This window comes from Peromyscus eremicus, chromosome 14 (assembly GCF_949786415.1).
Source record: "Peromyscus eremicus chromosome 14, PerEre_H2_v1, whole genome shotgun sequence".
Lineage (NCBI taxonomy): Eukaryota > Metazoa > Chordata > Mammalia > Rodentia > Cricetidae > Peromyscus > Peromyscus eremicus.
Window position 1 is genome coordinate 51,515,337 of NC_081430.1, and position 22,013 is coordinate 51,537,349.

Genomic DNA, 22,013 nt, shown 5'->3' on the forward strand with positions numbered 1-22,013 from the left:
AAATGAGTGGATAAGGAGGTTTGTGATAGTGATGCCCCCAAATATAGCGTGAGAGCTAACTGAGAACATGATAATGTGACAGAGCTGGGTCAACTAGTCTTTGTTGCTGTGATTAAGTTGATGATAGAAGGAAGAGATTGCTGGATTGAAGAGGGCCCTGGCTCGGATGATGAAAGTTCTCATAAGAGAAAGGCAGAGGGGGACGTAAGGCAGAGAACCATCAGGGGGAAAGGCCACATGAAGATGGATGTAGAATCTGGAGTTGTATCTATAGTCAAGGAATTCAGAGGGCTGCTGACACCCACCAAGACAGGAGTGAGACATGGAGTGGACAAACCTTGACCTTGAACTTAGCCCTCCAAAGCTGCATGACTTCTGTTGTTTGAAGTGACTTGGTTTATGGTAATTGGTTGCGTCAGCCTTAGAAAACAAACGCCAAGTATATTGCCAAATTCTCTTTGCAGGAAAAATCTGGCATCTACTAAAGATGGATGAGAAAGGCTGTTTCACTCCTAGGCCACACTGCCATGCATTCACACTTTCTGCCAACCCAGTGCTTAGCAAATGGGATTTCAGTGTAGTTTTAGTTGGTGATTTCTAAGTGAAGTTGAGCATATGTCCAAGTGTTTAATCACTATCTCTATATTTGTTTGTGTTCATGTCTTTCTGATCATTTTTGTGTAAAATTTTTAATTTTTTTCATTAAATTGTAAAGTAATTATCATGTATGGTAGTATTGGCATTAATTTTCTCAACATTTTGACAAAACACCCAACTGAAGCTAAGGAAGGAAGATTTATTTTGGCTCATGGTTTCTATGCATCACCACAAGGGAAGACACAGTAGAGTTCCTGGTGCTAGAAGCATGTTCTAGACACTCCTCACATCTTGGTGGATCAAGCAATAGAGAAATAACTGGAAATGGGGCCCAGCTATAGTCTTTAAAGGTTCGTACTTAAGTATCCTAAATCCCTGAACTAGATTCCATGTTCCTAGGGGACCATAATCTCTCTCAACAGTACCAACAACTGGGTATCATGTGTTTAAATATATGAGTCTGTGGGGTCATTTTACACCCTACCATGCTCTTGCCGTAGCTTACGTCCATCTGATAATACAATATTCATTCCAATAGTCCCCAAAGTCTTAGCAGTTCCAACCCTGCTTAAAGGTCCAAATCCAAAGTCTCTTCTGGGACACAAATCAAACTCTTAGCAGCAAGCCCCTGTGAAGTCAAATCATGACTTACATCCTTATTCTGTACAACACAGAGTCTCCATTCCAAACGAGAGAACAGGAGGACAACAAGGAAAGATTGTGCCACAGTGAAGACTCAAAACCAGCTGTGACAAGTGGTGACATTGTGTAGGCTCCAATGGGCTTTGTTAGTCCCATTCCTGTGTCTCTGCTGCCTCCAGCACACGTGACCTCCCTTGTCACTTAGTCTTACCTAAGCACATCTCCCTGTACACGGAATTCAGTTCTGTTACACGTTGCCTGGTCTCACTGGTTTTCCTCTAGAACTCTGATGCAGGTCCCCATGACCTCATAACCCTTGAGATCTTTGTGCTTGCAGACAGCACCAGCTATATGACATCAAGTTCTGTGCTCATCTTGAGATTAGCTCATCATGGCCCACTGGTACCATGGACGCCTGTGTGGCTGAGCCTGGGAAAATACTCACCTAGGTGGCTGTTTGAACTATGTGCCCTGGAGGCTCAATCTTAAGCACTTACTTTGAAAGGAGGGTATTTGTAATGACTTTGCATTTTTACACCCTGGGTTCTCAGCTGGAGGGCAGGACCCTCTCAAGGCACATTTCTTAGTGTGCCAGAGTAGTGTGCATGACTGCCTTTCAATTGTGCCCATCACTTTAACAATGTATTTGTACTCACCTTGTCTGTAGCATTAACCTCATCTTCCCAAACTGCATATTTTTTCACAACTTTCTGCTCCACTTTTCACTCTAGAGTATCATTATAAAAGGGGCCAGGAGCATGGCATGGTCTGCATGTTACACTGTCTTGAAATTCCACCGGCCAAACAAATCTGCATATTATTTTAATATCCTGTCTCAAAATTTCTGGACATGGGCAGAAAAGAGCCAGATTCTTTGTTAAAATGCACCATGAATGGCCCCAAATTCCAGTAGGGTTCCTCCTCCCATCTGGAGGCCATGAACACAGTTTCTGCTTGTCCAGATGGTATCAGCAGAAACTGATACCATTCTGAGATCCTTCCTCACTGGCTCCTTACACTGTACTTACAGCGCTCTGGGCTCCAGTAGCCCACAGCGTCAGACTCCTCCACCTTTCTCCCACAAACCTGTTCCTAAGGCTGCTGCACTACATGGTCAGATTCACCACAGCAGTGACCTCACTTCTTGGCGCCATTTTCTGCACTACTTCCTTTCTTCCATCACAGTGACAAAATATGGGACAGAGCAATGTACAGAAGACAACATTTATTCTGTCTCTAGGATCCTATCTGTCACAGTAAAGAAAGCACCGTAGTGCTTACAGCAGTGAGGAGCTCCTGGCACAGGCTCCCCACATCTTGGAAAACCAGGAGACAGAAGACAGGAATAGAAGCAAGGCTAAACCTTCTTTAAAGGCATGCCTCTCACAGTCTACACCCGTAAACTTGACCCTATAATCCAACAGGTCTCATAACCTCCCCCACAGCACCACCAGCTAGGGATCGTGTTGGAACAAATGAATGCACGGGGACATTTTCCTTTTTATACAGTGGAGCTTCATTTCTTTGTTCGTTTAGATCTTTGTTCCTTTTTATTTCTGTGTATGATTTCTCACATGTTGAATGGCTCGAATTCTATCTCCCCCACTCCCAATTCAAATGGCCACCTAGTTGTCCCAACGTCATTTATTTAAAAGTCATTCATTTAAAAAAATATTTATTTATTTATTTACTTTATCTATCTATCTATCTACTATGTATATATGTATGTATATATGTATGTATGTATGTATGTATCTGTCTATCTATCTATCTATCTATCTATCTATCTATCTATCTATCTATCTATCTATCTATCTGAGTGCTCTATCTGCATGTACAGCTGCTTGCCAGAAGAGGGCATTGGGTCCCATTACAGATGGTTGTGAGCCATCACATGGTTGCTGGGAATTGAACTCAGGTCCTCTGGAAGAGCAACCAGTGCTCTTAACCACTAAGCCCTCTCTCCAGTCCCTAAAAGTCATTCTTTATCAAATATTATTGTCATTTGTGCTTGGGTCATTTCCAGACTTTCTTTTTTATCCTTTATCAATCATCTTTAATTATGCTTTATTTTAATTGCAGTAAATCACTGAGCTAGCTATTATTATCCAAATTAAAGAAATTGTAAATTATCTTACAAAGTAGCAGGGTTCCTTAGTTTGTTCATTTGCACCTGTACTTCATTTTGGTTGACTGTCCCTAACTCATTTTTGGAGCTCTTATCTATCAGTCTGCCTATGTGTTCATGTGTCAGTACCAGCGTTAGAACTAAGGAGTCTGTGTTCCTCGCTTTCCGTCTGTCACAATAGCCTCCCCCCTTCTTCCTGAGCCCATAGCTGCTTCTTGTCCTGGAATCCTTGGACGTTTTGTAAGTGGATTTTGATGTCATATTCTCTACCTACGAGAAAAAAATTGTTGGTATCTTTACTGGAATCCCAATAAATAAATTCATTACATTAGAGAAAATAGTATGTGGATGATTTTGAACAATCTCATTCAGGAAAGAATAACTTTCCACATCTAATTTGTTTACATCTGATTTTGCATTTTTTCGTTTTTATTTTTTTGTTTTTGTTTTCGAGACAGGGTTTCTCTGTGTAGTTTTTGGTGCCTGTCCTGGATCTCACTCTATAGACCAGGCTGGCCTCGAACTCACAGAGATCTGCCTGGCTCTGCCTTGCCTCCAGAAGTGTTGGGATTAAAGGTGTGTGCCACCACCACCCAGCCTAATTTTGCATTTTTTAGGAGTGTTTTCTTTCACTCAGTGTAGGTTTGGGGCACTGGTACATTCATTCCCATGTGTTGTATCTTTCAGGCTGTTGTTGGCTTTGCTCTTCCTTTGCATTTTTGGCTGGTGGTTATTTGTGCATATCAAAATGTCATTTTTATGTAACCTGACATCTTGCTGAACTCATTTACTGATTTGTGTGATTATTGGTTTTCAAGTGTATTTTTTTTTTTTTTTTTGGTTTTTTTGAGACAGGGTTTCTCTGTGTAGCTTTGCGCCTTTCCTGGAACTCACTTGGTAGCCCAGGCTGGCCTCGAACTCACAGAGATCCGCCTGGCTCTGCCTCCCGAGTGCTGGGATTAAAGGCGTGCGCCACCACCGCCCGGCTTCAAGTGTATTTTTGATATAGACTTTGATATCCTTTTGCCTATTTAGTGATGCAGGCATATGACCACATCATGAAGATGTAGATAGTTTTATTCTGTCTGCCCCTCCCATTCTACTTTCTTTTCTGTAATTAATTGCATCATCTGATAAATAATCCCAGTACAATGTGAAATGACAACGGATATAATGAGTATTTTTGTCTCAATTTTTGCATTAGTAAGAATTAGTTTAATGTTTTTTCATGTAAGAAAAATTCTCACTTTTAAGAATCAGATGTATATTTGTGTCTACATGTGCATTCAAGAGGCATAGTTAAGAAAGTATCTTTCAACTATTATTTTTCAGGGTGTATAGTGCCATCATCGGTCTGCATCCATCTAGTCACCTATCCATCCTTCTAACTATATTCTAAGTCTCCATCTATTGTCTATCGTCCCTCTGTCTGTCTGTCTTGTCTGTATCTAATTATCATCTAGTGCTCTGTCTCCCTTGTTTGGCCTGAACCAGACAGGAAAGTGAAGCCAGTTAATTTGGCAGTGTTTCTCTGGCGCCCTCTACTGACAGTCGCCGACCGTACCCAATGTGGGAAGGAGAAACATTAAAGAGACAGTTGTGTAGCTTGATCTGCTTGGGAGGCCCCCTGGCAGTAGGATCAGAATCCATCTGGTGCATGAGTGGGCTTTTTGGAACCCACTACTTATGATGGAACACCTCTTGCAGCCTTGAGGCAGGGGGAAGGGCTTGGACTTGCCTCCACTGAATGTGAGGCCTTGCCTTCTTGTGGGTGGGAGTGGGGGGTGCGTTGGGAAGGGGTGGCTGGGGGGGGGCGGGAGGAGGGAAGAGGGGGATCTTTGGTGTGTAAAATGAATGAAAAATTTTTCTTAACTAAAAAAATAAATAAGTAAAAAGATCCAGATTTAGATTTGCAGAGCAATGGTGATGGAAAGACTTAGAGCTGATGAGTAATAAATTGATAACTTACATGTCTAATTGTGTGACTATTGTATATGACCACCATATAACCATCAAACCCAGACAAACTGTGTAACTGTTGTACATGACCACCATATAACCATCAAACCCAGACAAAATGTGTAACTGTTGTACATGACCACCATATAACCATCAAACCCAGACAAACTGTGTAACTGTTTACATGACCACCATATAACCATCAAACCCAGACAAATTGTGTAACTGTTGTACATGACCACCATATAACCATCAAACCCGGACAATTCATAGGGAGACTGTATTGTGTTGGTAATATCCACTCATTCAAATCTCGATTGCCCCACCTTTTCTGGTTTAGAGTCCACTCCAGGGCTCTCAGTGCACCTGGTTTTCATGGCCCTTTGGTGTCCTCCCGCCCAGACAATACAAGCTTGTTTCTTTTCTCTCCAGGCCTGTTGGAAGGATTCTGCCTAGATATTTTGTAGGTTTTTCATTTTAGGCTTGTCTGAAATTCCTTCCTGTTAAGTTCAGGGTGTGCGGTGTGGGTCGGAATCATACAGAAAGAGAGTGTGCTTCTCCGTTCAGTGCATCGACCATCTGACATGACTACGGATGAGAAATCCAGCCTCACCTTTACCTTCGTCCTCTGTGTATAGAGTGTCTATTTTTTTTCAGCTGATTTTAAGAGCTTTGTCTTTATACTTGATCATGTTGTTCCTACCCCAGATCCTTTGTGTTTCTCTTGTGGACCTGTGCTTTCATCAAGTTTTGACAAAAATGAAACAAAAGAAAACAAAAGCAGACGCCAGCCATCTTTCATTAGCTTTTCTCATTGCCGTGCCCAAACGCCTGACAGAAACAGCTCAAAAGACGGAGAGAGGTTCATTTTACTCAGAAGGCAGACATTCCAAACCACGATCGTTGAACCCCTTCGTAGGGGAGCTATAGTGATGTTGACCTCTGTGATGGTAGAAACATGTGAAGGAGGGGGCTGCTTACTTTATGATGGGCAGGAAACAAATGGAATAGAGGAAGTGGCCAAGGCAAGGTGTGGCACCCAATGACACACCTCCAGTGACCTATTTCCACCAACTTGGCCCCACAGTCTACCTATCCTCACTTCCCAATAATGCTAGCTTATTTTTCCAAGTATTTTTCTTCATACCCACCCTCTTCAGGGGCTCAGATTTCAGGTGATAATGCCATGTGGAAGCCTGAATTACAGGGAGTTTTATTTGTACAGTATTGATTTTATAGTATCCTGGGAAGATAAGTAAGAAAAGACTATTCAATCAGCCACCATTGTCCCAGTCCCAATCCAGCCTCCTCCCAGTTCTTTAAAATAATAAGTGACTCAGTAGAGAAATTAACTTTCATATTTTTATTCCTCTGTGGTGGTTTGAAAGAAAATGACTCCCAAAGGGAGTGGCACTGTTAGGAGGTATGGCTTTGTTGGAGTAAAAATGGCCTTGTTAGAGGAAGTGTGTCATTATGGAGGTGGACTTTGAGGTCTCATATATGCTCAAGATACCACCCTGTGTCAGAGACCACTTCCTGTCTGCCTGTATGATGCAGAATTCTCAGCTACCTCTCCAGCACCATGTCTGCCTGCATGCCACCATACTCCCAGCCACCATGCTCCCTGGGTATAATGATAACAGACTAAATCTCCGAAACTGTAAGCTGCCACCTCAGTTGAATGTTTTTTAAATAAGAGTTGCTGTGGTCATGCAATAGAAACCCTAACTAAGACACCCTCCCTCATCCTCTGTGAAACCCAGTTGACTTTGCTTATGTAGCTCCGTGTAGCAGCCTTCTCTTCAGTGGTCCTGGGTTTTACATAGACTTCCTCTTTTTGGAGTTGTTTTAAAAACATATATTGGCTCCTTACTTCATGATGATTTCATTTTTTTTTTGTTCTTAAATCTTTGATTCATCTGGAATTGGCTCAAGGATGAGAAGAATTACACGTTTCCTTTAGTACCTAGTGATTCCCAAACATTACATGGCTTAATAGAATTTTTCCAACCAATTAATTTCAGAGGGCACTTTTGGTTTATGCTAAATATCCATTAAAGAATGCATATTCTGAAACTATATTACACACACAACACACATATAGTGTATTTAAGGGTAAGTGGAATTAAGAGAAAGGAAATTTATGAACTTGGTTTGATTATTCTCTGACTTACAAAATTGAAAACAAAACCAAAATTACAGCCATGGCAGGACAGAAACAGTGTTCTGCATGTGCATGGTTGACATGGGAGCACTCTGGGTAGAGGTAGGAGAAACTGCTTCAGCATGGCTGACCCAAACCCTGGGATTCCGCATCAGTGTGTGTGCATTGATTCCGAGGTAAGAACAGAGAACGAAGTGTTAGAATTGATCCCTCACATCTGCTACTTTCTCCTCTGGTAACTCTGTGCCACTCACCCATGACAGACTTCGTCTGTCAGTCCTTCGTTGCCAGCCCCTCTTCCACCCAACCTTATAAAGAAAACCACATTGTTCTAGTTTCAGCTTAGGACCACTCTGTGTCCTGGCTGGGCTTCTGTCTCAGGCCACTCTCTCTGAAGCCGCACATCTCCCTGTATACACTGCACTCTGGACCCGTGACTGATCCAAGACGCTCTGTGCTTCTGTTCCTGTCACAAAAAGAGGTGGTATTGTTGACTGGAGTCAACCCTCTTGAGGTAGCACTGCATGTTATGGACGTGGTAGCATTTAGCACTATATTCTGTGGACTGAATGTCTCACAGATTCATTTTGAAACCTAGTGTTAGAAGCCTATCAGGGCTCCTGGGAGGTGATGAGATCATAAGGGTGGAACCTCCATTAATGGGATTAGTGCCCCTCTGAAAGACCCTAGAGAGTTCTCTCTGCTCTTCCCTCCATGGAGGACAGTGAGAAGGCACCACCTGTGTATAAATCGAGAAGGGAGCCCTCATCAGAATGCAACGACCCAGGTACTCCAGAGTTTGCAAAAACATCCTTTAATAACTCATCTTTCTCAGGGGTCCCTTCTCAACTGTCATTCATTACAAAGCATCTAAAAGTAAGGATACTTGGTTGGGTTGGGGAGAACCTGGAGAAGACTGGGGAAAGGCTTTTATGCCCTTCCAAAGTCAGGTGGCACCATGGCGGCTCAGGGCATGAGCTTAGGCTGGATTCATCATTTTGACAAACAATAGGCTGCTCCACGTGAAGTCGTCAAACACTAGGAGAGTGAAGGGCCTGTTGAAGGAGATGGTGAGTGGTTTAAATACCCGGGGAGCCTCTCTGGTGACAACATGCCGTGCACCTGTCTCATCCAGTTGCAGCACGGCCTTGTGGACCACCTGTGAGAAACACATCAGAAGCAGGAAATGAGTCCTTGTCATGAGGAAGGAACTGTCCATGTCTCATCATGTGGACATTACATCCATGGAAGGTGAAGCAGCCAGGATGCCCCAAACTGTCTCCCTGTTGGACTACCAGGCTGCACACACCACACTGAAGTTAAAGGAACCAGGTCTCATGGTCTATCCTGGGCTCGACTTACCAGACCCCAGGCTTCAGAACACCTCACGCTGCCCACTTAGCTACGGAAACAGCAGAGCTGAACTTCTACGAAGTGTTTTTGCCTACTCTGCCTAGGAAAGTCCAGGCTGAAGTTGAAAGGCAAGTCCTTTGCTTTTGCTGTGCTCCTTTTAATGATTAAAATTAGATGGAATTCTGAAGACAGCTAAATGGCTGACAGATCCCACCCCAGCAACTAAATAATAGGTGACAATCACTGTATTCCCAGCATGCCTTGGTGGTGGTGGGGTCTCATCAACTCCACTTCTCAGCAAGTCTGAAGGTCCCTGAGTGTTCCTGCTATAGGCTCCTGCAGCTAGGCAGAGGCTGAGCTGGGACTGGGACCTCTGTGGTGAGTCTCAAGGATTTGAGATCTTGACCCAGAGTCCAGCATCCAACTGTTTTTGTTGCTGTTTGTTTTTGCTAGCTCCATGACCATGTCAAGCTCTCTGCCTTTCCTGGGTTAAGGATTCCTCCGAGCAGTTGGGATAATGTCTCCCTTCTCTATATAAACTTGAAGCTTCAGTCAGTGGTCAGTGTGCTTTGGGGTCTTAGAACATTCTATCCTTTGGTATTTCTAGTACAGCCATACTGGGGGAAAAAAATCCCTTTCCTGTTTTTCGAAAAGGAAAAAAAGGGGTAAAAGGAGGCTTCTGTGTGGCTTAGCTTCCTCACTGGCTTTACTCATCCACACAGCCCATTTATTGAACTCAGATTTCACTAAGTAAGGATTCCATGCACCACCCAGGACCCTTGTGTTTTGAGGACAGTGTCCACATCTGAGTAATGGAAACATATCTGGATCCCAGCACAGGCTTGGGCACATAGTAGGTGTTCAATCAAAATATTCGAAATGAATTTATGAATTGAAAACATCAAGCTGAAGGCTGAGGCATGCAACTGAGTAGAAGGCTCAGTGTGTTGCTGAGGAGGACCATTACTGTGTCCTCTAGGTCTTTTTGCCGGGGGCTGCTCTCATTTCTGCCACGACAACTTTGTTTTCCTGTGTCCCCTCTCTTGTGAGGCTCCATGGGTTGGGTAGCTGCCTGGGCTGTGACTCTCTCTTATCATGAGCTTTCTGTGTGGTTGTTTTCTTGCTGAGCCTCTGTTTACTGAACTGTGGTTGACGGGGCTTGGTCCTGGGGTTTTCAGCTTGGGATCTGCAGGACTATTCACAAATGGGCTGTGTTGCTTACTGTTAAGATTTTTTAGTGTAAATTTTGGAGAAAAAGCTCCCAAGATACTTACCTTTAATGGCTTTAGTGGAGAATTCTCAGTGATGTTTGAGAAAGCCGATTGGCTGGTGAACAAATCTGTAATGCCCATGCCTGCCAGTGCATCTTCAAGGTCATAGGTACCAGACATGGAGACCTTGGGGATGTACAGGTTCACCCATCTGCTCAAGGTGAAGCGGAAGAAGTTAGAGGGTCCAAGGCTAGGCCTTGTGGTAGAGAGCAGCATATCCTTTCCTAGACAGATCTCTTCAGTACTTGTAGCAACAGGCTGACTCACTCATTAGGGATGACAGGAAGGGCAAAAAGCAGGAATGATCTCTTCCTCATATGTAAGCTTCTTCTCTGGGTCTTTGAATTACCTAAATTCATCTTTTTTTTTCTAGATGATTCCTTTGAGCTGATTATGTCTGTGGTGTAGCTGGACTGTTGATCAGTCTTTATGGTCTCTGAAGAAGGGAGAATAAGAGTGTAGAGAGAACTCCTGGCCAGAAGCAGTAGTTAGTCCTGGCCAACCTACACAAATGATTCTATGCCACAATAGCCAAGTCCTGTCCCCTCTGCTAATATCCTTATCACAGCTGGTTCAGCCTATGTGCTGTTAAGGCCTCTCATGGTTAATCTTTATTTTCAAATGACTAGACTTTAATTTCAAAATGACATTTTCAAGTGTCACCTAGGAGACACACTTTCAGACATATCTATGAAAGCATTTCCAGAGAGGTTTAACAGAGGAGGGAGGACCCATCCTAAACAGTCTGAGTTCTGCTATGAGATGGAGAAAAGGGAAATCAGAGGGAGCAGCTTCTGCTTATTTTCATGTCTTGCTGGCAAATTCATCTGACCTTTCACCTGCTCTGTTGCTGCCACCACAGCTGCTTCTGTCATCTTTTGCTGCAATCAGAATCCAGATTTTCAGACTTCTACTATGGAATGAAGACCAGCTACTCTACAGGAGTTCCGTAGGTCTTCAGCATCAGATTTGGACTGATGAGCCACCCAGTCTAATGGATTGAGAAGCTCCTGGTTTTTTTTTTCCTCAACCAGGGCAAGACTTCCATTGTTGGACTACCTAGACTATAGTGGTGTATAAACCAATCTAATAAATCTTCTTTAATATATAAAAATGCAAGGGAAAAAAGGAGCTGAGAGGCCTGATGAGCACAAGCAGTCGATCTTACTTTTTCTTGTCTATGGATGCAATATGACCAGCTATCTCACTTTCCTGCCATCATACCTTTCCATCGTAATGGACTGACTGTATCCTCTCTTAACCCAGAACCCAAAATAAAAACTGCCTCCCATTAAATTGCTTCTGTTGAGTATCTGTCACAGCAAACAGAAAACTAGTACAGAAAATTGGTACCAGAAGTGGGGTTGTTCCTATGACTACCTGGTTTGTAGACCTTTGGAAATGGTTTTGATGAGGAATTTAGAAGAGCTTGAGCCTGTGGTCTAGATAAACCCTAGAGTTTGATAGTAAAAGCTGGTAAGAGTGTGCAAGCCAGATTGCTAATAGAAATGCAGGCAGTGAAGTCCTGGATCACAAGGTTTCATCTTGAAAGGAAGACTCTATTGACAACAATCAGACTACAGGCCATCCAGGTTAGATTATGTGGAAAGTGTGGCTGTGTTCTGTCCATATCCTAAAAGCTTGCATGAGGATGAACTCAGAAGTAGTGGACTAAGTTGTTTTGCAGGGGAAATTTCAAGAAATCATCATCCAAGTTGTGGTACTGTTATTACTGACTGAATTTACCCAGATTTACAGGGAGAGGTATCAGAAAATTAGAGCAGAAAGGTGTGGAAAATCTGTAGTTTGGTGAGGAAAGGAACTTAATGCTGGTTGAAGTTGAGGACAGGATGGGCTTAAAAAAACTGACCATATTATTATTAAAGAGATTAACATTGTTAGTGAAAACCAGAGACTTTGCACTGGGACAGTAAGAAAAGAGCCTTGAGTGCAAGTTCCTACTTACTCATCAAGAGCGCAAAAGACCCGTTTGAAAGGCTAGCATCTGAGGAGAGATGGCTCAGAGGTTAAGAGCACTGACTGCTCTTCCAGAGGACCTGAGTTCAATTCCCAGCAACCACATGGTGGCTCACAACCATCTGTAGTGAGATCTGGTGCCCTCTTCTGGCCTGCAGTCATACATGCAGACAGAACACTGTATACTTAATAAATAATCTTTAAAAAAAAAGAAAAAGAGAGAAAGGCTAGCATCTGAAATGATGGAGCCTTCAAGGTACCTGTAAGAAAATCGTTGCCTAGGAAAGGATCTTCTGAGTCTCAGACACAAAGGCATACAGAGGCTACTGCATTTGTGATCCGAAGAGTGACATCTCAAGCTAGCAGTAGAACTTGGCATCACCCACATTGGGAAATTTTGGTAGGCATTAAAGATGCAATAATGAGGAGTCATAGAAGCTGGCACCAAGTTTCCAGGAAGTCTTTGAGGCCAAGCAATGTATAGTATAGGTTTCCTATGTGGAGTTCCTGAGCAGGCTATGTGAAGGTGAAGCCTCAGTGGCAGTGGAGATTCCAGGATGTTGGATGTGACAGGTCCTTCGGGTGACTGTCAAGGATAATTGCAGATGTCTAGTGGAATCAGCCCAGGAGAGAGACTACATCATCCACAGGCAGCAAAAGGGAAGCAGAAGCTGTTGGGGCCTGAATGAGGCCACCAAGAGGCCCAGACATGAAACTGCAGGATGTTGCTTTTGTCCTTTTGGATTTCAGTCTTATTTTTGTCTGTCTCCTCTCTCCCAATCTACCCTTTTATAATTGGAAATTTTATTCTGTGATGTTGTATATTGGAAGTACGGAAACTGGTTTCTTATTTTACAGGAACTTACAGTCAAGATATTGCCTTGAGTCTCAAAAGAAGCTTTTGACTTTTGAACAGTGTCAATATTGTTAAGCCTACTTAATTTTTAAAAAAGTAAATTCATTTTGCATTATGAGATGGCCATGCACCTATGGGGGCCAGGAGTGGGATGTGATAGTTTAAAAATGATGTTTTTTTGAGTATTAAGTTGTCAAGGGGTGGACTTGTGATGATTAATCTTCACTATTGATTGGATTTTAGAACCAGGTAGCAGATACACTTTTGAGTGTGTTTTTGATGGTGTTTCCAGAGAGGTTAATTGCAGAAGGAGGACTCATCCTATATGTGGGTTGGGTGTCCTGACTGTGCGAAGGGGGCAAAAGAGAGCCAGTGTTCTGCTTCACCATAGATGGGCCCAGAAGCAACAGAGCCAAGTTACTATGGACTAAAGCCTTTGAAACTGTGGAGAAAAAGACATCTTTCTGTCTCTTTCAATGTTTCTCTCAGGTATTCACGACAGCAATGAAGAATGACATAACACAAACAAAAACTAACATATGTCATTCCTGGTACCAGGAATCGTTTTCTGTGAATACTGGACAATGTGGTTCAGAAGTCTTGAGAACTGGCTTGAGGAATTGGAAATGCTTGGAGGTCCAGCTAGAGAAGCTCTAGAATTCTGTAAAAAGGAGCCTAATGTGTAATTAGGGAGGGGGCTCAGAAGAGCAAAATGCTGATGGTCCCATGTAGACAGTAAAGACTGCTCAGGAAGTTTCAAGTGGGAACGAGAGCTGGGTAGGGAATTGAACAAGAGGAAGATCTTGTTACATTCTGACCATCAAGTTATCTGCACTTTGTCCATGCCTTGAGACTTGCATGGGGCCTGGATTTAAATGTGATGAATAAATTCACAAAGCATAGGAGATTTCAAGACATCACAGTATCATGCCATGGGTTCTGTTGGCTGCTTTGATCAGATTTACAGTGAGAATTGAGAACAAAAATGCAGAGTGGAAGGATCTCAAAAAAAAAAAAAAAGGACAATCTGGTCAGAAGAACACGTTAAAAATTGTGAACAAGGAGGGGAAGGTATGGTTGCTAAAGACATTTGCATGATACCCAAGAAATGAGCCTGAGCCTTGTGGTAATCTTTAATGTCAGCTACTGCAAACCCCACAGCAGGAGATTGAAGCGCCAAAGCGCTTGGCATAAAAAATGAGTTCAAGGCCAGTCTGAGTAAACCCACCTTTAAAAGGGAGGTATTGGAAAAAAACGGCCCAGTGGTGAGTTTAGCATGCAGAGACCTCAGGTTTAATTCCTAGTACTGAATTTAAAAAAGAGATATTTTAAATTGTAGCTATAGGAGCCACATCTGGAGGCGAGACCACACACACACACCACAGGATTCATATGTAAAAGCATAAACTCACTTAGAAGATATTTGCTTAAGAAAATAATGCAGCTAGAGCAACAGGCTCACACAGGGCACCTGGGCAGTTGTTTCTCCATGATTCTTTTCACTATGGTCAGTTGCCCAGGATGCAACAGTCATTTGCACTGTACTTTACAGAGGCCCCAAGGACTAACAGATTCCCTTTATAGTGAACCAGCTAAGAAAAGAGAAAAGTGGGGAGCTTGGTGCTTGGTGAGTTCCTTCTAAGGAATTGATATAAAAATATAATGTACAAAATGGCTATGACTATGAAATTCACAAGAAATGAGGATTGGATGTGTAGTATGCCCCAAACGAACTCTGTGATAGATGGATATATAAGTATACCGTCCAGCTACAGAAGCTCACAGCCTATGGGGAGCAGTAAGGCCTTGTGGGGTCTAACTTGGAGAGGAAGAAGTCTCCCTGCCTTGTTTTCCAGAAACGTACACCTTATAGAAACCCACAAGGTGACTGGAGGCTTTACCTTTTGGTCAGAAGCGTGTCCCACCTCTCAATTGTGTCCCTGTTAAGCATGGCGATGACGGTGTCCATCTGGCCCTGTTCTGGAAGGATGAAGAAGGTAGTTCCATTTCCCAAGTATCTCATCTTTAACACCTGGCAGGGGATCTTTGAGTCGTGAAGATAATCCATATTGCCTGATTGGAACATCATGGGCACTCTGACGGTGCTGGTCTCGTTCACATGGAAGTCCTCATCCCTGGTATTTTCTGGATTTAAGGGAAGCTCCCACATGCCTGGAAAGATGCAAGGGAGGGGAAGAGATGGGAGGGGTTATCAATCATTAGGTTTATAGACTGGGAATTAAAACCAAGCTTGGACACCCTCTTGTGAAGCAGCGGAACACCCACTGATCCTGCAGAAACAAGGTAAGGTATGCAGCCGTCTGCTGCAGGCCAGGAATACCCTGCTTGAGCTGCCCAATTCCCAGAAAGATGCAATAATCCTCAGGAGCTTAAAGCCTATTCTGCATGCAACAGAGTGGTGCAGCAGCAGTGTGCTGGGCTATGCAGCCTGCAGCAGCATGCTGGGCGATGCAGCCTGCCCTGTCCCCTGCTCTCTGGTGGTTGAGGATTAGCTCTGCTTGAGATTGGCCTCCAAACACAGGCGAGGGGAGAGAAAAGGACCATGGGTCTTGGATTGCAGATAGGTCCCACTTAAGTTAGACTTCTAACTGGGCCTCTGGGCCTGAGGTGGGTCTCAGTGCTGAGAGTTTTGGTGGTCCTGGAACTCAAACCTTGAATTCATGGTCTCTGGTGGGAAGAGGGAGAAGCTCGCTTTGGAGAAATGAACCATCTCAAAAGTCTGGCCAGTTCCTGGAGGAGGCTGGTGCCTCTGCCCCTTAGAATGAGGGCATTCCAGACAATGATGCTTCCTGTGTATAGAGTCAGGATACAGGATGCCTTCAGGCTCACAGTTCCCGTCCCCCTCAGCTGGTGGTGTCACCGTCTAGCCTGTTTGCTTGCTGTGGTACTGGTCAGTTCTGACAGAAAGAATGTCCTTTCTTAGACTGAGTCAAAGCTTGTCTGCTTGCAACACCTGCCCCTTAACCTCTCCTGTCCTTCAGGAGCCAGCCCCGAGCAGTGTGGCCCGGTTAATCTCCTGACCTCCGCAGTTAGCAGACAACAAATGTATACAGCCACTGTCCACAGTAACTTGTTACAGTACTGTCAGGGGGCTCACACAGGCTTCTGTGGAGGCAAGCATGCTCATTGGTATAGTCAGTCGAGTGTGTGTGTGTGTGTGTGTGTGTGTGTGTGTGTGTTGTATATGTGCTGTGTGTGTTTGTGTGCTGTGTGTATGTGTTGTATATGTGCTGTATGTATGTGTGCTGTGTGTTCACACAGGCTTCTGTGGAGGCAAGCATGTTCAAGGACAGGAGAGGAATTTGGTATAGTCAGTCGAGTGTGTGTGTGTGTGTGTGTGTGTGTGTGTGTGTGTGTGTGTGTGTTGTATATGTGCTGTGTGTGTTTGTGTGCTGTGTGTATGTGTTGTATATGTGCTGTATGTATGTGTGCACTGTATGTTAAGATCTTAGAAAAGGGAAAGTGCTGAGACACAAGGCTACAGAAGACAGAAAAAGTAGAGGATTCTAGACCAAGGCTTTCACTCTTGACACTCTAGATATTTAGGGATGGTGACACCATGAGGGGGCTTGTATGTGTTTGTGTATATGTTTATGTATTTGTATGTGTTCTCTGTCTATATTTGCGTGTGTGTGTGTGTTTGTGTGTATGAGTGTTTGTGTGTGTGTGTGCATTGTGAACAGCATTGTGAGTTGCATGTCCAGTAGCCTTCCTGGCCTCTACTTACTGGATCCCAGTCGCTCATCCTATCTCACCCCTAGTTGTGACATAAAAAAGAAAAAAAAGTGCTCCTCAAAGTTGCCTAATGTACCTGGGAAGGTGACAGCCTCAGCTTCTGCTTAGAATCAGTGTTATAGAGGAAGTTCAGATTTGATTCTTAGGAACAAGGTGTCTCCTAACCGACTGATCATAAAAGTCTTGTTCGGTTGGTGGAGGGGCACGCAAGACACATTCTGGGCTTTCCTGTGGAGATCTTATTTCAGCAAGGCAGTCATGAGTTCTGGAATCTATAATTCTAACAAATCTTTCAGGAAGTGTTCAAGAACAGCACTGTGGATATCCTAGTTCCAATCTGGTAGACACTGGCATTTGTCAGGGATAGGACATGGTCAGAACTGGCTGTGAACTCTAGGCCATTTTGTGTGGGGTGGCTTTGTGGGCACTAGGGAGATCTGTGGTGGAGTGGGATCTCATTAGGATGGGAGGGAGGGGAGAGCAGTACCTTTGAGGAAGATGTAGTTGACCAGGATGAGGGCAGCTGGACTTTCCTGGTCTGAGAACACATGTGTGATTTTCCCCTGTGTCTTACTCTCAACATGCTTGTTGATCTGCTTGCTGGCTTCAGTCCAGTCATGGAAATTGGTGGTCAAGGCCTCTGACTTGTAATAGCGTGCAATGTCTGTTAAGAACGAGTCATTCAGCTTCAGGTTCATGTTGAGGAACATGGCATTGCCCATGCTCATCTCCAAGTTGCTGTCTGACTGGTTGAGAAGGTGACTGAGCTGCTGGAATTTCTGGTCGATCTCATCTTCAGATATCTCTGTGAGGTTGAAGCCTATGTCTTGGAGAAGCTGTGTCTTTGTGGGGCCCAATGTGCCAAGGGACATCATGGCCAAGGCCATTGTGACACTCACGGGGGAGATTAAGATATTTTTGTGAGGCTCCAAGGTCGATAGGTGATGATACAGGTTGAAGGCAAAGTCAACATTGGTGGAAGCCAGGCCTCGGTGAGGGCTCATTGACGACTCAGCGGTGCTGTCATTCAAGGTATGGGCAGTCACGAGGACACTGGCAGATAGCCAGAGGAGACAGGTGTGCAGAGCAAGTGGCATTGTTCTGGTTGAGTATGCCCTGCCAAATCAAGAGTGCTCGTTAGAGGATATGGCAGTCCCAGAGTCAGGGACACATGGTGCTGTTGGAGGCAGGCCAAGACCCCACTTTGCCCTCTATTTTTCCCTTCCCATTGGCTGTTGACCCTGGCAGTCACAGCAGAGCCATATTTGAAGATGTTTTTACTCAGTGCAGTTGCTAAGTGCCTAACACTTTCTCAAGCATCTTGCCTATATTCTCCTGTAAGTTTCATCAAAAAACTCAAAGTAGACTTTATTAACTCTACTGTAGGCAGCCAGAAACTCAGACGGATTAAGGACCCCTGCAACTCATATATTTAACATGCAAGAAAAGCTAAACCAAATGTGGCCAAGCTCTCCTTCAAAACCGAGGGCTTGCTAAACCATGCTCAGTTTTCACAGTATGAAACCCTGCTAAGTGGGTTTCTTTTTGATTCCAGATCAGAATGAAAAGCCACTGGACATGCCGGGCGGTGGTGGTGCACGCCTTTAAACCCAGTACTCGGGAGGCAGAGCCAGGCGGATCTCTGTGAGTTCAAGGCCAACCTGGGCTACAGAGTGAGTTCCAGGAAAGGCACAAAGCTACGCAGAGAAACCCTGTCTCGAAAAAACAAAACAAAACAAAACAAAACAAAACAAAACAAAAAAGAAAGAAAAAAAAGAAAAGCCACTGGACATCAGTTAGAAGCCTATGGAGAGATACAGATGCCTGCTAAAGGGCAGGATGCAGACCACTGTCAGGCTAGGTGTCATTGGAACTTTACTTTGCAAATCCACCTTTTTATATTCTATGTGACTTTTAAAAGCGTTGAGGTTGACTTGTTGAGGGTTCTCTGTGTTAACCACTGTCTGCTGCAAAAACAAGCCTCTTTGAGAACCGCCCTAAGCCCTGGGTAGAAGATAGGAACACCCCCCCCCCCCCCCCCGCAGTTTGTTACTATGTTTCTTTTGCAGAGTAACCGCAGCAGGGTTTCCATTGACCGCTTCTGAAGAGGGAGAATTAGTTCTCTTTAAGAGTGAGACGCCTGAGAGACTAGCCATGCTTCCGTAGATCGCCCTACACCCATGCACATACTAGCCATAGTAAGTGGACTCAGTATTTAAAAACAACAACAACAAAAACAAAACAAAACAAACAAACAAACAAAAACACCAGACAGTGGTGGCACACACCTTTAATCTGAGCACTTGGGAGGCAGAGGCAGGCAGATCCTTGTAAGTTCGAGGTCAACCTGGTTTACAAAGTGTGTTCCAGGACAGCCAGACTGTAACACAGAGAAACCCTTGTCTCAAAAAACAAAACAAAACAACAAAACCCCCAAAACAAACAAACAAAACACATGATGTTGGGGAGGATGTGCTAGGAAGAGGGAAGGACTTATAGGGGAGGAAGAGTGGATTTGATCAGACCATGTATTCATGTGTAAAATTCTCAAATTTGCAGACAACAACAAAATTATAAATCGATGTCTTGGGGGCTCCCCAATCCAGAAAGATAACATCTGTGACTAAAAGGGGGTAGGACAGAGGGGCAGAAGCTGAGTTTTCAGGGGCTCCCTAGTGCCCACATGACTGGGGCACACAGTTGCCCTCAGAAACAGCAGGAAGAGGAAGGAGGCCCAGCCCACTGGACCCTCATGACTCAGTCCTCCAGTTTTAAATTGGAGTGCTGTCTGTCTGCAACACTGCTGGGTGTCACAGGTTTCCTCAGGGCACACACTGGATTGTTACCCTGCTGCAGGCCAGGTCAGAGGTTAGGGCAGGACAGGGCAGGGCATAGATGCCAGAGCAGGTCACTACAGTCCCCTAGTGTTTGCTGAGCTCCATCCTGGCCTGAGACTTGGAGATAAAGATGGCCATACCCTGCCCCTGCCCATATAGCTCCACTCTGTGGGCCCCTCCCATTCCTTGCCTGGCTCATTCCCTTTTGGCCTTTGAGACTCAGGTGCTTGGTCACTGCCTCCAGGAAGATTCCATCCTCCTTTCTCTCTGCCACTGTCCTCATGTTCTGCACAGGGACATCTTGATTTCTGCACTGGGCCATTACCTGTCTATGATTCCTTTTAGGGGAAGGACCCCAGTCAACAGTAGGCTGGGCCTCCTTCCTCTTCCTGCTGTTTCTGGGGGGCAACTGTGTGCCTCATTCTTCCTGTGTCAAACCTGTAGGATGGAGATGAAAACCCCCACTGCCTCACCAGACTGTTGTGAATGCCAGGTGTGGCTATCATCAATGCATGACTTACACAACCTCACTTCACGAGTAATCCTGCTACTTATTGTAGAGTTGGGAAAACTGAGCTGGACAAAGCAGGGCATCCATAAAGGACTGGACATGCATCTCCAGAGCCACCCTGCTCATCTCTACTGAAAACCACATGGTCAGCAAGGTGTCTCTTTAAGACCAGCCTATGAAAAGGCTTGAGGGTCACGTGTTTCTTTCTAGCAATGTCCTCTGTGCCCCTCCTCTCTGAAGTGACTTGGATTAGGCAGGGATTTAGGTAGGCATCATAGCTTGTGGTGTGATGCAGATAGTTAACACAGATCTTTCTCCTATCAGCAGTATCCCCACCCCAGATCACCAAGTGAGGATCGATGGATGAGGGGTGGGTGGACACTCTTTAGAGTGCCCCTGTATGCATCAGCTGTGCACCCTAACCCTACCCCACAGTACTGCCTGACACTTACCCATCGCAGCTCTGAGATTCCCCCCAATTCCTGGGTGCTAATGCTGCTCCACCAGGCAACTGGTAACAATGAAACATAGTCACAGCTCCCAGTGACGGCCTCCTGGCAAGGAAGGAGCCCAGGGGAAATCAAACCCCAGTGGTGACTCCCAGACTCCAGGATCTGGGAAGCCTTCCACAAGGTTGCCTCATGCCACAGCTGACTGCCCTCATGTTCGCCTACTCAAAATCTCAAGCAAGCAAGCTGCATGCATGGCTGTGTTCTGGAGTGCAGCAGATGCAGAGGTGGGGATCCTGGCAAGAGCAGGAGGCATGGAGTGCTCTCAGGGGTAACTTACGTCTGCAGTGGGTTCCGCTTGTTCTTGCTGGCTCTGCTCGGCTGCCTGGGTTGCTAGCATATGTACAGTAAGGCTTCAGGGAGACCGCCCACTAAACCTTGTTTGCTGGTTAATGGTTAGAGGAAGGAGACAGTGGCCTTCACCATTTGGTGGTCCCCACCCCCCTAACATCAACCAATGGGAGGCTTTACAGGTATTGAGGGTAAACACAGTAATGCTGCAAATTAACTTTCCACTGCATTCTGCTCCCTGAAGTTTTACTTTTAATATGAAAATGTGGCTGGAGTTGCATCAGGGTTTGTGGGTGCTCCGTGCCAGCTGGCAGAAGATTCACTGGTGTCATTAATTGCCACGGACTGGGTCTCAGCTGGAACACCAGACCGAGGGAGAACAGGTTGAAGGTACTCAGGATAAGTGAGATTCGGCGAATGACAGACAGACACAGACACGAGAGTATGCTGTGAAACTGCTGCAATTTTACTCAGATCAAGCAGTGTTTTTTTATACATTCATTTGAGGAAACATGGCAATCAGCCAGTGGGGCGATAGACATAGAATTAACAATGTGGTCACACAATTTTCTCAGAATGACTAACAGATCTCATGCGTACAGGTGTTATTTTTCTCTTTTGTGGTCCCTCATCCGGACAGAGAACATTACGGCCCTAGCTGAAGTTTTCCTTCTACATAATTATTAGACCTTTGTTTTGTATCAAAGTTAAACCCTTCCCACCATCGTTCTCACCATGGTTTCATTTGTGTGAAAATATTTAACCTTTGCCTGCAGGTGAGAAGGCACCAGGGGGGTTGGGACCTAGCTATTCTTTCCATGAACTGTAACTTATGCCATTCTGTTTTCATACTATTATGACTCACCCATTGGTTCCCATGTTTATCATAAGCTCCCGTAAAGGGCAATGGCTCCAAATAATTATTATATCTAGGATTAAAGTTAGGGGGTTGCCACCACCGACCCTTGATGAGAAACTCTATTTGTCCCTGGATAATTCTTTGTAGGAATGGCTAGTTCCTGTAACTGCTTCCTTGCAGCTGCTGTTGGCTGCGCGTGTGGATTGCTTATGAGTTCCTGGACTTTTACTTTTATTTTCTCTTTGCTAGAGAAAATAAAAATCTTTGTCCCTCTGAGTCATAAGTTCTTTTTGCTCTAAATCA

At 44.6% G+C, this 22,013-nt stretch overlaps 2 protein-coding genes across 3 annotated transcripts in view; one reads left to right on the top strand and one right to left on the bottom strand.

Annotated features, from left to right (window-relative positions):
* Positions 1-11,374, top strand: part of Ppp4r4 (protein phosphatase 4 regulatory subunit 4) — a 117,557-nt gene extending 106,183 nt beyond the window's left edge. Inside the window, exon 26 of the transcript XR_009382763.1 lies at positions 10,977-11,374. The gene's annotated coding sequence lies outside the window, so the exon portion shown is untranslated. The remainder of the gene's footprint in view (positions 1-10,976) is intronic.
* Positions 8,289-20,971, bottom strand: Serpina6 (serpin family A member 6). Of its 2 annotated transcripts, none has more exons than XM_059279264.1 (5): positions 20,841-20,971; positions 17,191-17,819; positions 14,849-15,119; positions 10,118-10,265; positions 8,289-8,649 (listed from the first exon to the last, which is right to left on the bottom strand). In XM_059279264.1, the coding sequence occupies exons 2-5, from the start codon at positions 17,798-17,800 to the stop codon at positions 8,470-8,472; spliced, it is 1,209 nt and encodes a 402-aa protein (XP_059135247.1). In that variant the 5' UTR covers positions 17,801-17,819; positions 20,841-20,971; the 3' UTR covers positions 8,289-8,469. The 2 variants fall into 2 exon arrangements, with proteins under 2 accessions (XP_059135247.1, XP_059135246.1); XM_059279263.1 differs by lacking the exon at positions 20,841-20,971 and adding an exon at positions 20,504-20,613.
* Between the last annotated feature and the right edge of the window lie 1,042 nt (positions 20,972-22,013).

Bases quoted from the DNA above. Each gene is read 5' to 3' on its own strand.
- Serpina6 (XM_059279263.1), bottom strand. From the start codon at position 20,580: ATGTTTCATTGTTACCAGTTGCCTGGTGGAGCAGCATTAGCACCCAGG. The intron at 17,820-20,503 runs GTAAGTGTCAGG...TTGATTTGGCAG, and splicing joins GAATCTCAGAGCTGCGATGG to GGCATACTCAACCAGAACAA. The intron at 8,650-10,117 runs GTAAGTATCTTG...TGTTTCTCACAG, and splicing joins CTCCACTAAAGCCATTAAAG to GTGGTCCACAAGGCCGTGCT.